At 36.1% G+C, this 18,616-nt stretch overlaps 1 protein-coding gene across 4 annotated transcripts in view; it reads right to left on the minus strand.

The window, feature by feature from the left end:
* The window catches only part of KATNAL1 (katanin catalytic subunit A1 like 1), a 96,571-nt gene that overhangs the window by 46,156 nt on the left and 31,799 nt on the right, over positions 1-18,616 (minus strand). For all 4 annotated transcript variants that reach the window (XM_033948213.1, XM_033948214.1, XM_033948215.1 and 1 more), the window contains 2 exons: positions 14,730-14,890; positions 12,815-12,974 (listed from right to left, as the gene is read on the minus strand). In XM_033948213.1, the coding sequence (XP_033804104.1) occupies positions 12,815-12,974; positions 14,730-14,890 (321 nt within the window). The remainder of the gene's footprint in view (positions 1-12,814; positions 12,975-14,729; positions 14,891-18,616) is intronic.

Below are 18,616 nucleotides of genomic sequence, written 5' to 3' on the forward strand. Positions count from 1 at the left end.
GTGGATAGTTGCCTTTAACTGTGTTGGGTCTTAGTCAGGAAGCTAATCACTGATAAGAGTTGTATCCAATCCACTGCCATTGCTAGTTTTCCTCATTTGGGCTGAAACTCAACAATGCCAAGCACAATATCTTTTTCTAAAGATCTTTCCCTTTTCATGATGTGTCCAAACCATTAAAGTTGAAATCTTGTCATTTGAGCTTCCAAAGGTTAGGTTTGATCTCTTCCAATACTGATTGAATTATTATGTGGATAGACCATAGTACATGCAACATTCTTCTCCAGCACCATAATTCAAAGGTATTGACTTTCTTTCTGTCTTGCTTCTTCATTGTGCAACTTTAGTATCCATATGACATTACTGAAAATACCAGACTTTGGATAAGTTGGATCTTTGTATACAAAGAATCAGTTCTGCATGTGAAGATAATAATAATAACTTTATTCTTGTATACCGCAATACCATGGAAGTTCAATGCGGTTAACAATAGAAGAGACTGTACATTTACAGCGAAGTTACATATTACAGCGTTGTTACATTTACAGCGATTTTACATATATGGCATATATGTCTAAGTCCTTCACAGCTATTCTATCAAGAGCAATACATTGCTAGACTATTTATTATTTCATTATTGACCCAAGCACTTTGTTTTTTTTTCCATTATTTTTTATTTTCAAATTTTACATAAAGTGTACATAATATTTAAAATACAATTGATAATTGCATAGTATCACTTTTATATCTAGTACATTATATATCTAAATTTGATTTTTCCCCTCACCCTCCCCCCACCCTTTTATTACTTAAATATAATATTTCAGAATTTTATCAAAATTATACAACATATTAGAATACAATTGATGAATATTCAATAACATTTTAAATATCTAATATAATATGTTCTACATCAATTTTATCTCTTTTCCCTCCCCCCACCCTTTTATTAGTTTTCATTCATATATTACATTTTATATAATATATTATAATATATTATGTATAAATTATTTTCCTTACCCCCCCTTTATGTGTGTCATAAAAAAAAAATAAAAAATCTTTAAAAGAAGAAAAGAAGAAGAAATATTCTATTTTTTTATTCATTACAGTATTTTGTCAATGGCCCCCATATTTTTGTAAATTTAGTATATGTCCCCCTTTGTATTGCTATTGTTCTTTCCATTTTAAATATGTGACATGTTGTATTCCACCAAAATGTATAATTTAGGTTTTTGTAATTCTTCCAGTTGTTAGTTATATGTTGAATGGCAACCCCTGTCATAATTAATAAAAGCTTGTTATTTTCTGGTGAAATTTGACTTTTTTTTCTCATCATTGTTCCAAATAAAATTGTATCATATGATATTGCAATACAATTTTCCATCAATTTATTAATTTGTGGCCAAATTGAATTCCAAAAAATTTTTATATAGGGACAATGATATAATAAATGATCTAATGTCCCTGGTTTTAGATTACAGTGCCAGCATTTATTGGATTTAGAACTGTCTAATTTTTGCAAACGTGTAGGGGTCCAAAATGCTCTATGCAATAAAAAAAACCAAGTTTGTCTCATAGATGCTGACACTGTACATCCCATTCTCCAAGACCAAATTAGTGGCCATTGAGATGCATTAATCTGATGTCCAATCTCAATGCTCCAAATGTCTCTTAGTCCATTTTTTGGTTTTTTATTCAAATATCCAGATATTAATTTATACCACAATGCGGCTTGATGTCCTAGGAAGTCTGCTTTAAAGCATAAGAACTTTAAACTATATTGATTGTTCAATGTTTTCCATTCAGGGAACCCAACCTGAATGGCCTGCTTCAATTGCAACCATTTAAAACTTTGTGTTTTATTAAGACCAAATCTATGTTGCAATTGTGAAAAATCCAGCAGTTTACCTTCTGAAATAACATCGTCTAGAGATCTAATGCCTGCAATAATCCAGTTCTTCCAAAGGATTTGAGTTCCGCCTATTTTGATCTTGGAGTTTATCCATATAGATTGATTAGTTGATTTGTATATTGGGATAGGTGTTAATTTATCTATAAATCTTAACGTTTTCCAAGTATCCATTATTATTTTATTTTCTCTGTATCTTCTGGGTATATTAGTACTTGGCAGATGAACTAAATTTAGGGGAAACATAAGGCGCCATTCCAAATATAACCAATCTGGTGCATTATCTATAAGTTCTGGGAGGATCCAATACATACCCTGACGTAGAATATAGGCTTGATGGTACCTATAGAAATTTGGAAAATTTACCCCTCCCTCTTTAATTGATTTTTGTAAAGTTACTAAAGCTATTCTAGGTATTTTACCAAGCCAAAGAAATTTTGTTAAAATTCTATTAAGTTTTTTATAAAAGGACCCCTGAAAATAAATAGGTATCATACTCATTTGGTAACAAACCACAGGCAATATCATCATTTTAATAGTTTGAACTCTTCCCCACCAAGAAATATGTAATGGGTTCCATTGTTCACATAACTCCGTAATTTTTTTTAATACATATTTTTCATTCTCTATTACAGTATCTTCAATTGTATTTTTAACTTGAATGCCAAGATATTTAAATCCTTCTTCTTTCCATATGAATGGAAAATTATCAAATAATCCTTTTACACAATGAACATTCAAGGGTATAATTTCTGATTTATTCCAATTAATTTTATAACCTGAAAATTTACCAAACTTATCAATTAATTCCAATAAAGAAGATAAGGTTGACTCTGGATTTCTCAAATAAAGCAAAATATCATCAGCATAAGCCGAAATTTTATATTCCATATCTGAATATGGAATACCTTGTATCTCTCTCGTTTGCTGTATTGCTAACAATAAGGGTTCTAATACAACATCAAATAACAAAGGAGATAACGGACAGCCTTGTCTAACTCCCCTCTGCAATTGAAAACCATCAGATATCTTATTATTAATATTTAATCTTGCAATTGGGAAGCTATACAAAGTTTTTACCATTTGTATAAATCCAGAACCTATACCAAACCATTCTAAAGCCTGATACATAAAATTCCATTCTACTCTATCAAATGCTTTTTCAGCATCTAATGAAACTGTAAAAGCCGGTTCATCCATTTTTTTTGATAAGTTTAGCATGTGAAATAATAGTCTAGAGTTATTGGAGGAATGTCTTTTAGCAACGAAACCCGTTTGATGCATATCTATAATATGTGGGAGAGCTTTGGCTAATCTCAAAGCCATAATTTTCGCCAAAAGTTTATTATCAACATTTATCAAAGATATAGGCCTGTAGTTTGAAACCAAAGTAGGATCTTTATTTGGCTTGGGCAAAACAATTATTATTGATTCAGCCATAGTACCTTTAATATTACCTTTTATAAGTTGTGTCTGATATAAATTTAGTAAATGTGGGGAAAGGATATTTTGAAATGTTTTATAAAATTCTACTGTGTAACCATCACCACCTGGAGCGGATCCAACTCTAAGAGACTTCAATGCTGTTTCTAATTCTTTTAATGATATAGGTTCTTCTAAACTTCGTTTTATATGATCAGGAACTTTAGGTCCATTAATTAAATCTAAAAAATTTTTTCCATCTTTTTGTTTCTCCAAATAAGGCTCAGAAGAATACAGGTTCTTATAAAATTTTAAAAATTGTTTTAATATTGTATTTGTTTGATTTGTTATTATACCATTATCATCTTTTATTCCATTAATATTAGTTCTCCTTTTTTTTGCTTTAAGATAATTTGCCAATAATCTCCCCGCCTTATTAGAATTTCCATAATACACTGCTTGCTTGGAAAACAGATCTTTTCTTATCATTTTTGAAGTTAATTCATTATATTTACCTTTTGTTTTCAAAAGAACTTGCAAAACTTCATTTTCCCATTTATTTACCAATTTAGCTTCTAATATTTTTATTTCTTTTTCTAATTCTATATATTGTTTTTTAATCTGTTTCTTAATAAAAGCTGAATATGATATAATATTTCCCCTCATAGTTGCTTTAAATGCATCCCATACATTTTCTATAGATGTATCTTCCACTAAATTTATTTGAAAGAATTCATTAATTTGTGTTTTAAAATTTTTCAAAAATTTATCATCCACAAGCAATGCATTATCGAATCTCCAAAGAGGTCTATCATTTTCTATTTGATCTAATTGTAATTCTATCCATACTCCCGCATGATCCGAAATAATAATAGGATCTATGGAGGCTTTAATCACCTGTTGCACTTTATTTGTTGAAACAAAAATATAATCTATTCTTGAAAATGATTTATGAACCTGTGAACAAAATGAATATTCCTGATCATTAAAATGAAGAATACGCCATATATCTTTCAAGTCACATGATTGAACCAAATTATCTAGACCTAAAGATTTAATACTTTTACCTGGTTTTTTATCCAATAATGGATCCATTACAGCATTAAAATCTCCAGCCACCACTAAATTAGAGGCAGCCAGTGGTAATAACATATTTTGTATCTTTTTAAAAAATTCTGATTGATTCGAATTAGGGGCATATATATTGAACAACGTCAGGGTATCATTTCCCATACCTATATCAATATGTATCCATCTTCCATGTGGATCTGAACTTTTTACCTTAGTCTTGGCCATACATTTTTTATTTATAAGAATTGCAACCCCTGCTTTTTTATCCACTGCTGGAGCATAAAAACATTCCTTTATCCATCCACCTGATAGTTTCTGTGATTCCTTCATATTAAGATGGGTCTCTTGCAGACAGTAAATATCCGCATTTTGCTTTTTTAAAAATGTTAATACTTTTTTTCTTTTAATTACATGGTTCAGGTCATTGACATTAATAGAATATATTTTAAAAGACATTATACATTTTAATACTTTTCATTATATTTTTCTTCCCCTCTTCTTTCATATTTAAAATCCAAAAAATTTCTTTCATGACACACATATTTACCCCTAAAGTATCTAATCCCTTATTTATTTTTTCTTTAATTATTCTAGTAAATACTCTCTTTTTCCCTCCCTTTCCCACCCAATACATTGGCTGCTTAAGGATACACATTGGAACTGTAATCCGAACATTCTCCCCCCCTCAGGCAAACATTATTAAATATTCAAACAAATTTCCCTTCTATCTATCTATATTAATCTTTAATATCTTTAATCATTTTTCCATAACATTTCATTAATGTATCAATTTCATATTTTTATAATTCTTCATAGAGTCATCAAAACCATCTTAATGTTCTATGTTAAAATATCATAGGTTCTGGTTTAGAAAGAAAATCTTTTAGTTTTTCTGGATCCTCAAAATATAAGGATTTGTCTCCCGATGATACTCTCATTTTCGCCGGATAATATAGACCATATTTCAATCCTTTTTCTTTTAGTTGAGGTCTCATATCTAATAGTCTCTTTCTTTTATTTGCTGTATTTTTGGCGAAGTCTGGTAAAAACCATATTCTAGATCCTTTATAATTTAGGTTTTTATCTTTTTTTGCAGCATTTAATATTTCTAATGCTTGTTGGTATCTAAGCATTTTGAAAATTATCGGTCTTGGCTTTCCTTTGTTTTCTAAATTTTTGGTTGGGATTCTATGTGCTCTTTCTATTTCAAGTGGTTGTTTCAAGTCTAGTTGTAATATTTTTGGAATTAAATTTTCAAGGAAAAGTATAGTATTTTTTCCTTCTAAATTTTCCTGTATTCCAAAAAGTTTAATGTTTTTCCTTCTTCCTCTATTCTCATAGTCCTCCAGTTGATCTTTCAATTTATTTAATTCCAGGCTGTCATTTTTACATCTTTTTGATTCACTTTCTATAATTTCCATTTTTGATTCTAATTCAGTTGTTCTTTTATTATTAACTTCCATTTGTCTATGAATGTTTAAAATTTCTTCTTTCATTTCAGACATATTAGTTATAGTTTCCTTAAGCATTTGTTTGATTTGTCTTAGTTCTTCCATAACTTCTGCTTTACTCAATATGTCTGGCTCTTCAATAGGAAGTGGTATCTTGCTAGGTGTTATTTGATCTTGTTTCTGTCTTTTTGCAGATGTACCAGCCTCATTTTTGTTTTGTCTGGTGCTTGCCATGTTGTTGTTTTCTTTTTCTTTATTATTCTTCTTTCTTAAATTTAATCTCTTAGGTTTAGGTTTGGTGTTCTTAAGTTTTTAATTCCTTTTCTTCCAGGATTTGGTTCTATCTTTTGAAGTAGAATTTTTTTTTTTTTTTGTCTTTTCCTTCTTTTTTCTTCCTTTTCCTTTTCTCAGTTATCTGTCCCAATCTTGAATATTTCTCTTTTAGGGACTTTATCACTTTAATATTGACAAGAAGGTTATTTTATAGCTATCATATTTCAAAGATTGATATTTTTCAACTTTTTACTTATATCAGTTTGAAACTCTTTTACTTTTCTCACTTTGGTCGTGTAAATCAATGTTAAACCATCTCAATCTTTGAACAGATTCAAATCTTCTATTACAATATTCTTTTGAGTAACTGTCAGTTATTTGTTTCCAGTTCTATTGCTTTGAAAAAAAACCGGTAATCCTTTTCTATGGTTCTTCTCCCTTAAGCCCCTTCACTGTCTCAATGAAGGAGGGGAACACTCAGTCTAACAATCTTTCCTTTTCTTAGATCTCTCTCAGACTAGTCAGGTCTTTCATAGATTTAATTCATTATATCCGGAAGTCACTCTCCCTTGATGACACACCGCTTCAGCGCTGATCAAATAAAATATTTTTGGTAGTCCTTTCTTCTAGCTCTCCTCTCACAAGCCCAATCGCAGCCCCGACTGAGGAGAGCAACACCTCTTCCAATTGTTTTCTTATTTTGGTAATCTTGAAGCAACTGTCTTCTATTTATTCACAGCGTCTCTCAACTGCCTCGATGTCTTGCTGCTTCAGTTTTAAAAAGTTCCGTTAATCCTTTCCTCTGTCTCTTCTCTCATAAGCCCAATCGCAGCTTTGTCAGAGGAAAGTAATATTCAATTCAGTATTTCTTTATTTTAGTAAGCTGATATTTATTTGTTTATTTATTTATTTGTTTATATCACTTCGGCACTTAATTACTGAGAGAAAATGCCGGTATTCTTCTTCCTCAGTTACTCAATCTCCCTTCCAGCAACGTCAAAAGGAGGATAATTTTCAATTCTATATTTTCTTTTCTTTTTGGGTTCAGTTATATCATGTCAGGAACACAAATTTCCTTCACCAACCTCGTTAGTCACTCATACACTCTCTTCACAGTCTCAGCGCTGCAATTCAAGTTTCATGAAACCGCCGAGAAATACAAACGGCTCTCTGCCTTTCCGATTCCTGTCACCACATACCTCACTTCAACTGCAGCAAATTAGGATTTTATCTTTTATCTTTTGTTCAGCTTCTTTATTATATATTTTCTATGAAGTTATTCTGAAGGAAAAAAATTTTTTTTATATTTCATTGCCTGTATGGTGAGGAGCTTCACGATCACACTTCCATCCGTGCTCGCGTTAAGCCACGCCCCCCCTAATGACCCAAGCACTTTGAAGTTGTCTATTTCTATTACTTCTCCATCAAGAATGAAATTATTGATTGTATCAGTTGTCAGGATCTGTTTTCTTCACATTGAGACTATGTTCCTTGATCTTGACAATCAGAAGTTTCAGATCATGGTCACACTCAGCCAGTAACATAATAGCCCACTGCAACTCTTTGTTTTCTTCGGCAAGTCACTGTTAACTAGAGCTAGAGGTAAAAATTCAGAAGAGTCCTCTAAATACAGAAAACTACCCACTGTATCCGAATGTAAACCTGTATACTGCTTTGACAGCTTTCAGGTAGTATATAAGAAATGAAATAAATAACTGTCTTCAGAATATCAAAGGCTACTGATGAGTCTTCCAGCAATTTTCACACCTCGGGTTTCTTCATACAGTCTGGCTTCTTATTTATTCTGCATATATATTGAAAAAGTATGGCGAAAGTATGCAGTCTTGTCATATACCTTTGTCAATGTTGAACCATTCTGTTTCTCCTTGTTCAATTCAAGCTGATGTTTCTTGATCAATGTAAAGAATGTATATGAGAACTATCAGGTGTTCTTAATGTGGCCTAGAGTTTTTCATGACTGACACAATTAAAAACCTTGTTATAGTCAATGAAACACATGTACTTACCTTGATAATCACAGATTAAGTACTTACCTTGATGCACAGATTAGGTACTTACCTCGATAATCTTCTTTCTAGTAAATAGGCACATCATTCTTGAACCCTCAGGTATTCAATCCCTTCCTGAAAGATTCTGTGTAGACAGCCTCATTAGCATTTTTCACTCCGCATCCCATCACTCTGGGCTGTCCTGTAATTCCTCAGTTTATCAATGCAGACGATCAGCCCTAGAAAAGAAATATAAAAAGGAAGGGGTATGGGGACTCTCTCTAACAAACAAGTCTGTTCTGCTCATATCATAACACATAGCACGAAATAAACATGAACATTTACACATTTAACTATATAACGAGGTGGAACAAACAAGCCAACTACCTGAGTGCAGGCTACACTAAAAGCCTTAGAGTTCTGAAAAAAAATATTCCATGGTCTCTTAGCAGCAGCAGCTGCTCCCCCTATCCCTGACTGTACCGGACAGGAGAGAGAGACAAGGAATCCGGTAATACGGACATGTGTGAGACCACAAGCAGGCTAATGAACATCTGACAGGGCGGGCTTCAAGAATGATTACCCTATTTACTAGAAAGAAGATTATCAAGGTAAGCACCTAATCTTCCCTTCTAATGCAATAGGCACACCATTATTGAACACTTTGGATGTAACAAAGCAGTCCCTGGAACCTAGGGCGGGACAGATGAGCCTACTGCAAGTACTGAAGATCCAAACTCGGTATCCAATTTGGCTGTGTGGCCGCCACTCTACATATTTCCTCAGTGAAAACTGATTCAGACTCTACTGATGGGGAAGCCATGATTATAACAGAATGTGACTTTAAGGATATAGGAAAATGCTTTCTGTTGAAGAAATGGCCATACGAATCCATCCTGAAATGGTCATTTTTTAAGCTGGTTGACCCCTGTGAGCTGCCCCGGCCAGCACAAAGAGACGATCCAACTGTCAGGAACTCATTCATCACTTCCAAAGAGCAAAGTAATATCCTGAGAGCGTCCCGCTATCTCAGGCCTTCGTCATTCTTCTTGGACCTCGAGGATGTAAATGCAGGCAACTGAACTTTCCGGTTGACTTGAAAATTGGATACTACCTTCAGCAAGAAGCTACAGTATGTAGTATTATTCCTGACTCCAAAATTCTGAGAAAGGGTTCTCTGCATGAAAACACTTGCAGTTTCGACACCTGTCGAGCTGAAGTGATTGCCACTACAAACGCCATTTAAACCATGAGGTCTGACATGGATGTCTGCTCCAGAGGCTCATACAGGGCTCTAGTAAGCGCTTGCAGACAAGATTAAGATTCCACATTGAAAAGGATTGAAGTACTGGAGGATGTAGGTATAAAGCCTCCCTCAGAAACCTGTCCACATCTAGGTGTGAGGCCAAGGTCCTCTTATTAATCTGAGGTCTGAAGCATGCAAAGACCCAGTAATTGAACTTTTGGGAAGTCAACAGCCAGGCCCATTTCCAGTCCCTCCAGCAGAAATGCCAGGATCAAAGAAATCGGAGCCATTCCTGGGTCCTCACTCTTGTGTAAGCACCACCTAGATACACATCCAGTCTTTTACTTAGGCAGCTAATGTGGACTGCTTCTTGGATCGGAGGTGGCAATCCTACCAGCTCTGGGTGCAACATTATTTTTTTGCAGGACTCTGCCTATCATGGGCCATGGAAGGAAGATATATAAAAGCTCTGCCTTTGGCCTTTGGCCCCAGTTGCACCAGGGAATCCAAGCAGTCACTTCCTGGTTTGTATCTTTGACTGAAGAACTGAGCCCCATCTTCTTGTTTGTCGCCGACTCCATCAAAATGAACTTCGGGTGCCCCCAACGACTCACAATGCTGTTGAAGGCTTCTTGAGAAAGCACCCATTTTCTGGGATCTAGAGTCTTCCAGCTGAGCAATTCTGCTTACACATTGTCCATTCCTGCTATATTGCGTCACCGAGAGAGCCAGGAGGTGGATCTCCACTCACCTAAACAACATTGGAGCTTTTAGGCATAGAGCAGTACTCTTGGTGCCCCCCCCCCCCCACCCCATCCCGGAATGCTGTAAATACTATTCTGTTCAATATGTTGTAAAAAAGGAAAGGAAAGCAGTTTATATATATACAGGTACTTATTTTGTACCCAGGGCAATGAAGAATTAAGTGACTTGGCCAGGGTCACAAGAACAGTGCTGGGATTTGATCCCACAACCTCAGGGTGCCGAGGCAGCAGATCTACCACTACTAAGCCATTCTTCACTTTCCAAGGTAGATGAAACATCCACAAGTTGCTGACTGGTATTATTTTTCCATTCATTTTTTTTCTTTGGTACATATTCCCTGGAGCATATACAGTGTGTATAATACCATCAGAAACAGAGGTACTAGGGTAGGCAGCTGGTAGACAGTGAAGGGGTTCTTCCCTGCTATATTCATAAGTGACCCTACTGCTTCCATCCCCTCCCCCACCATTTTTTAAGAGTAGTACTCAGTACAGAGTGAGCAGGGTTTCCTTTAAGCTGTGCTAAACATCCAGTACCTGAGTAACATTCAAAGTAGCTATAAAGTACAGGCAAACAAGTAAGGAAAGCATATGGAGTATGGCTCATTTCCAACCTCCCTGCGAGTGTTTATGTATATGTGCATGTGTCTGTGTAAGTATCTGTAAGAAGCATTCACAGGGTAACGTAATGGAAATATTTCACTCATGTCAACTCAGTCCTTTGTTCATGGAGAACAATTTTTGCTCACATTAACACAGTCCTTAGAAGGAACATTGGAGAAATATCCTGTCTGAACTTGAACAGGGTTTAAAGAAAGTCTTGGATTTAGATGCCCAAGATGGGTGTGGGCTAGTGATAGAAGGGCAAGAAGGGAGGGTAGACACAGGGGGAACTGGAGTATGATATTTTCTTGTTTAGAATGGTATTTTGGGTAGAGTGGTATTAGAGGTGCATAGTCAGGGTTGAATGGGAGGGGCTCCCCCCCCCTTTTTCCCATTTTATGAGCAGTGCTATACAAGCTGCCTTAGAAAGTCCAAAGGTGGAAATGGAAGCAACAGTAATGGGATCTCAGCAGTCTCTGGATATGAAGAGGAGGCCCCTTGACAATGAATCAAAGTGTGGCTTTTGTGGAAGAGGTTTCTGGAACTTCAGTTGTTACAGGTACTGTGACATCTTTGCCAAGAACTGAAATTTTGTTGAATACTTGGCAACATTTGGTCTAGAAGGAATCTACAATTGTAAAGTGTTCTATAGATGTTTCTTCTTTGGCTCAGTTCAGCAGGAAAGTCTTGCTCAAGAGTTTAAGGACGAGCTTAAAGATTCAGAAAAGAAAATAGCTGAGACTCAAACAATTGTGAATATATTGATTAACAATAAAATTATTATTTATAAAAAAGTGGAACAGAGGGAAAACTACATAAGACATTTAATACTGAGAGCTCTTACTTTCCTAAAAGGTTTTGGAAAAGATATATGATGGATATTTTAGGGATGTCAGAAGCTTCATTGTTTCCCTTTAATATTTTTTTACCATTGAAAAATGAACAAAAGGAAGTTACCAGTCAGCAACCCTTGGATGTTTCAGCTATCTTGGAAAGTTCTGTGAAAGAGATACAAGAATGAGTCAGCTTTCTATCTGAGCAAGTCTTGAAAATGCAAATGAGATTATACTTCAAGAAAGTGTCTCTTTCTTTTCTGAGTCAAAGGATATGGACATCTCCTGATGTAGCTCGTGACACCTCAGGATTTCTTTTAATGCATTGAGAGACTTTGTCCCTAGGGTCTACATTCCATCTTCAAAATCTTGTACAAATGTTTTGTACATTTTTTAAAAGTTATATATACTCGTATATTATTAGTTCCTGAACGCTACTTTTGGGATATGAAAAAGTTCTCCGAACAGTGCACTTCACCTAATGGTTGATAAGTGAGAATTTAAAATAAAGGAGCATGTTTCATTAATGCCTTTTCCTCTATTGTTAGATCTATTATAAATAATCTCCACTCTTCTTTTTTCTCTGCCCCTCCTATGTTCTGGTTTAATGAGATAATATGTAACTGTATTATATAACTGATATTATTTCCCCAATTTTATTTACTTTCCCACATAATTCTCAATTTTTCTGTAGCAAGTGGATGCTTATGATTATGCTTTGAATGCCAATAAATAAAATATACATATGTTATTTATTATTGGATTAAAATTTGATATAACTATGTGATTTTTACACCATAGCTATGATTTGTGCATATATTATTGAAAGGCAAGAGATAAATAAATGGCATGATTGACCAATGGACTGATGTTTCTTATTTGGTTGACTTTTCCTCCATTTGTATCAAGATAGTGAAATACTATTTAATAACAATTCAGTTGTTTCTAGAAGATAATCCTATGCATTGTTTAACAGAAATATATACACCACTCCTTTCAGGACAGAAAATATTAAAATTCCAAGCACAACAAGAGATAAATTACTTGAATTCTTGAAGTACTAAAAACGCTGAAAGGTTACAGGCCTGTTTTTATCAAATATTTTCCTTCCCCTGTGCCAATAGGAGGAAATCTTTCATAAATCAGGCCCAGCTTTCTTACAGCTCGAAATGTAATGCCCATAAACATTAAAAAAAAAAAAAAAAAAGACTTCTGTTAAAAAATTGCCATGCTTGCCTTGTCATCTTTTCCTCTTGCTTTCTCTTTATTACTTGTAAACTTCTCATTTTTTGCTATGAGGTGTGCTCTGCCCACTGGTCCACGGGGTTGCAACGCTGGTGATTCTTTCCTTAAAGGCTTTACTTCACGATTGGGTCGTCTTATCTGAGCAGGTGGCCTAACACATACAAGAATCTAAATTTACAAACTGAACTCACATGTCTTTCAATTAAAATACTTCCAACATAAGCAACTTTGTAAACATTTTGAGGTTCATCATATTATTCTCCAAACAAATAAACGGGCAGCAGGGGCCTTCTCCCAGTTTCCCACTTTGGCTACAAAAACCTGAGGGAGCAGTACCATTTAGGAAGAGAAGCATTTCTGTGCTCGTAAGAAGAGTGATTGATTCTGATGATCTTAAGATGGCCAAAAGATAGAAAGGACAACGGTCAAAGCCAGAAGGATACTTGGGTGAATAGGAAGAGGAATGGTCAGCAGGAAAAAGGAAGTGATAATCACTCTATATGTCTCTGGTGAGGCCCCAATTTGAATACTGTGTGCAATTCTGGAGACCGCACCTTCAAAAACATATAACCAGGATGGAGTAGGTCCAGAGGCAGCTACTTAAATGGTCAGGGATCTTCATCATACAACATATAGAGACAGACTCATAGACCTCAATGTGTGTATTTTCGAAGAAAAACAAGAGAAGAGATATGATTGAGGCATTTAATATCTCCACAGTGTAAATGTACAGGAGGCAGGTCTTTTGCAACTGAAAGGAAGCTCGGGAATAAGATGTATTTGAAGGGAGATCAACTCAACAGCAATCTAAGGAAATATTTCTTACTAAATGGTAGTGGATGCATGGAACAACTTCCCGGTGGAGGTGGTGGAGACAAAGACTATATTTGAATTTATGAAAGCATGGGATAGGCATGTGGGATCTCTTAGGGAGAGGAAGAGATCATGGATGGACACATTGGATGTGCTGTCATCTTCACTGTTTCTATATTTTTTTTCCTAAAGGAAATAATAAGCTGCAAAGGAGGCCACCTAGATTTACTTCAGTCAGTGCAGGAATAAATCTGTTTGGGGCAGTGACCTTAAAGAGAATAATAAAACTTACATAACCAGGTGGGTGAATAACCATTTATGGTTAGAGATAGAAAAGAGATTAGTACAACAAAGCTGCTTCTTTGTAAAATGTGCTTGAATGGATAATGGCATTAATTATTCAGAGAATTCTGGAAAAGTCTGGAATAGCTTTCCTGGGCATGCATGAGAATTGCCAAGCACCGTTTCAAAGATCCTCTTCAGACTTATAAAACAAAAAAAAAAATCTATAGGGAAAAGGAAGAAGAGTGTGCTGTGCAGCTCGTTATCCTGCTGTCCACCTCAATTTAAAATAACTCTAAAACTAAATTCAATCTAAATTGAATCTGAATGTCCCCTAGTCCTACAATCTTGGGAGTCACACTGCAAGATCACTCAATTTCAATAAATATGAGTAATCTCTGAAAAGAATAATCATTGCCAAATGCTTAACAGCATTTTTAAAGACAAGAAGTGTGTTTAGTTATTATTTTTGAGCTCCTTTTACTAAGCTACAATAGCGTTTTTAGCGTGCGCAAAATTTTCGTTTCGCGCTAAACCCGCGCTATGTGGCTAGAACTAATGCCAGCTCAATGCTGGCGTTAGCGTCTAGCGCGCGAGGCAATTTAGCGTGCGCTAAAACTGCTATCGCAGCTTAGTAAAAGGAGCCCTTTGTCTCCACCACCTCTACTGGGAGTTTATTCCATGCATCGGGCCTCATTTTTTGTGAAGAAATATTTTCTAGCGTTCTTTCTGATTTTGGGGGGCTGAAAAAAAAAAAAAAAAAAGACATTACTATTTTAAAAGCTTTTAAAAACAGCTTGCGACAACATACCTGTGCTCAGCGGGAACAGGTGGTGGCCAAACAGCAGGATCCCTAAATGGTTCATCTTGGTAAGATAGTGGGAAGTCCACTGGTTTGTCTATCTTAAAACTCTCCAAAGTATTTACGATACTCTTGACTTGATCATATTCATCTAGTAGTTCCTGTCTGATCTTCAACACAAACAAATCAGGAGTGACATCCTCACGATCAAATTAAATAAGGTTGAGTTTCTCTTATTTCCAAACAATAAAATTATTCTACAACACAAATTCTGTTGCTTGTTTTAATAAACAGGATCAGTCTGAAAATATTAGAGGTTTGGCTTCCTTAGTTTGCAACCTGCTTCTCTAATCACAAGACTGCTCCTCCATGTTGCTTCGCTTTGTAACACAGTTTAATAAAGTATTCATACACATATCAAAGCTATAGTCTCACAATTTGTTTTACTACGGTGTTTTGTTCAGTACCAGAAACAGAAGGGGGGGAATGAGGCATCTTCTGTGGGAGTCACACCTACGACATAGGTAACAGCAGAAGTGCTGAAATGCCAAGAAACTGAACGCAGAACCCTATGAAGCAGCATATATATATTGGCCCTGTATTATTCCTATCCTTGTACAGATTTCCTCAGAAATGAAGTCTTTGAGAAGAGAGGAAGCAGAGTCACACAGGACCTGTAAGCAAACACTGGCTCCCAGGCTATGGGATTAATTTCTTGGCTTGACTTTGCTGCAATCTAACAATTTTTTTAAAAATTCAGTTTTGTATACCATTCTCCCCAGGGAGCTCAGAACGGTTTACAAGAATTTATTCAGGTACTCAAGCATTTTTCTGTCTGTCCTGGGGGCTCACAATCTATCTAATGTACCTGGGGCAATGGGGGTTTATGTGATTTGCCCAGAGTCACAAGGAACAGCATGGGTTTGAACCCACAACCTCAGGGTGCTGAGGCTATAGCTTTAACCACTGCACCATACTCTCCCATTGGTCTTGAGGTATTAGAACAGCCAAAGGAGAAGGTGCTGGAGATGAGAGAGAACCGCCGAGTGGGAGGAGGAGAAAGAAGAGACTGCAGCTGGGACAGAGGGGCACAGATGCTGAGTTAGGGGAGGGATTATAAGAGAATGCTGCAGGACAAAGGGCATGGGAGAAAGAGATAGGGTGCTATTGGTTAAGATGTGGCTGGGGAGGGGAGAGAAAAAGGGAACACTGTGAGCACTAGAACTGAAGTTTCTGTAGGAAAAAGCACTAAGTTAATTTAGGGAGGAAGGGCAATATCTGCCCCAGGTTCAGGAAAAGCTCATCCTAATACAGTTTTTTTTGTACTCTGTAGAGACTGTTGGAATATGCCATACTCACATATGAGTTGTAAAATTTATGATCAATTTAAAACGTCAAGAGGTGACTTAAACACAAATCTGTCCACATGTCTAGAATTTCCCTTCCCCTACCTATCCATGCCATGTCCAGCATCAACCTTCCCCTCCATCTCCCTCCAGAGGTCCAGCATCTACCTTTCCATATATCTCGCATCATTTGGTGTTCCAAAGGGAAGTAATGATGACTGGTTGATATGTTTTGTTATACTGATTTGATTTTGTAGCTCACTGTGTTTGCCCAGTTTTTCTTATTTTGTTATCTGCATAGGACTGGAAGATTTTGCTGAACAAAAATAAAGTGTTATTTTATATATGATGGCACAGGGCCTTCTTGTACACACCTGTGTTTATGCGCTGCAGCATCCTGCCTCTCTCTGGCAAGAAATACATTATGGGAGTTCTTCTAAAACAGAGTGCATTTTTTTAGAAAAAGCTCCCCGGGTGCATTTGGTCTGTACAGGAAGGTCCAATGCCAACACATAACACCTTTGGAACACCAGAAGAGGTGAAATATACAGAAAGTGAGATGCTACACCCTGGAAGGGGAAGAGGAGGAGCATATACAGGGACCACCATGAGCGGGTGGGGAAGGAAAGTGCTGGATAGACAGGACTGGGGCAACCTTTATGAGAGTCGCCACATTTTCACAGCATTTAAGGGAGAAAATAGGGCAACCTATATATGCGTATCTATGATAGTACTGGATAAAGATGTACTATGTCAAAATCATGTAAAGAAACAAAACTATAGGCTTTGTGGATTTTTGCAGAAGGGTTTTATTGACTACACTGGTCATCCTTGACAGTGAAGAAGAGGTTAAAAGTTTGTCAACACACAGGTGGGAGTTAACCTGTTTCTCATATAGGTGCAAACCTAAAATAGCCAATATTAACTCTAGGGGAAGAAAAAGTAGAGACAAGCTTGGAGACAATATAATACACCGTTCATCTTCTGTATAGCCATGTCTCATTAAATCACAGCCCATTCCAAAAACTGATTCTAAAACATATTGGGCTCCTTTTACGAAGCCGCATTGGCGGCTTTATCGCACGCGGCTTTTTATCAAGCGCTAACCCCCGCGCTAGCCGAAAAACTACTGAAGGGACACGTATCAGAACTTTAGTAAGTGTCCTTAGGCATATGTTGTTTAAAGATGCAAAGGTAGGCCCTGTTTATCTTTCCCTTCTTTGAAGATGGTATAAGGACATCTATGTTTGTCTTTCTTTCTTTGACATGAATGTTTAAACAGAGTTGTAGTGAAGTGAATTCAATTGTTTTGTTAAGCCGTATTTACAGACAGCTTTAGTTAAGAAGCTCTGCTGGTCAAGGCTTTTTCTTACCTTTTGGACTTCAATCTCTAGATAGGAAAAATGCTGATGTGTTTAAAGTTTCATGTGACCTTACGTCACATGCCATCACATGCTGGCAAACCTGATTCGTATAAATATGTGAAACTCATAATAAAAGACGGACATATTTGAAAGATGGTTTCTGGTCTTTAAGATGTGTCCCCAGGTACCTGACTTGCAAATGACAGAGACAGAGAAAGTATGGGGCAGGAATTGGGACCTGAATCCTTTTCAGTTGGGGGCTTGTCCGCGATGGGCAGATGATATCACCGGTATTTTGTGAGTATTTCTGAATTTTTTCTGTTCTTTAATACTCACTGGGTAGTGGTGACCTGTACCCAACCCTTTATTTTAAGTTCAAGCTTTGGGTTCTATTATGGAGTTTTTTTGGGAAAAATCTCGGGGTACTTTCGGTAAGCGCCCCTCATATATATAAGCAGCTGCCATTCTTTCGGAAAGAATGAAATTATTTATAGAACCCCCCTGCCCACTCTGTCATTTGTAAGGTTAAAAAAACTTTTATAGAGTATAAGATTTTATTGTCTCTTATTACTGTACCTCGCTTATAAGGTAAGATAAGCGAATATTTTTGCATTGTTATATTGGCTTTTGTAATGAGTCATAAAGGCACTTACTCCTAGACAAATGAGACTTGTACGGATGTGTGTGTGTATGACATTTTTTCCTTTTGCTCCCATCTTTCTGTGTCACCAATGTTTAATACTGAGGTAGGACATGCTGTTATGTGGAATGAATTGAAAGCGCTGTTTGAATCAGTCTAAGATCTTTCCCTTGTAGTTTGTACACAAGCATTATTTCTTGTCTTCCTTTTGATCCTGCCTAATTTTGTGCGTTTCTTCTACCGGCTGCTTTCTTTGTGTTCTGTGCTGGATCATATAAAAAAAAAAAAAAAAGAAACAAGAAAAAGAAAAAATTCCGTTTTAAAGGTTTTCTTTCTTGTGCAGAGCAAAGCTAATCTGTTCTTTGCTTTCATTATCAGGGTCTGTGCATGAATGTTTTTGTCCCTTCCCCAGACTTCTCTGTTTGGGCTTCCACTGACCCCCTATAGTGCTTCTTTGAAGTTACTCATTCTTGGTTTTATAAAGCAGTAAGGTGAGATTCCACTGCTTGTCTCTTGACTTTTCTCCGGCATTATCAAAACCACCAT

Source organism: Geotrypetes seraphini, chromosome 6 (genome assembly GCF_902459505.1).
Source record: "Geotrypetes seraphini chromosome 6, aGeoSer1.1, whole genome shotgun sequence".
In the NCBI taxonomy this organism is placed as follows: Eukaryota; Metazoa; Chordata; class Amphibia; order Gymnophiona; family Dermophiidae; genus Geotrypetes; species Geotrypetes seraphini.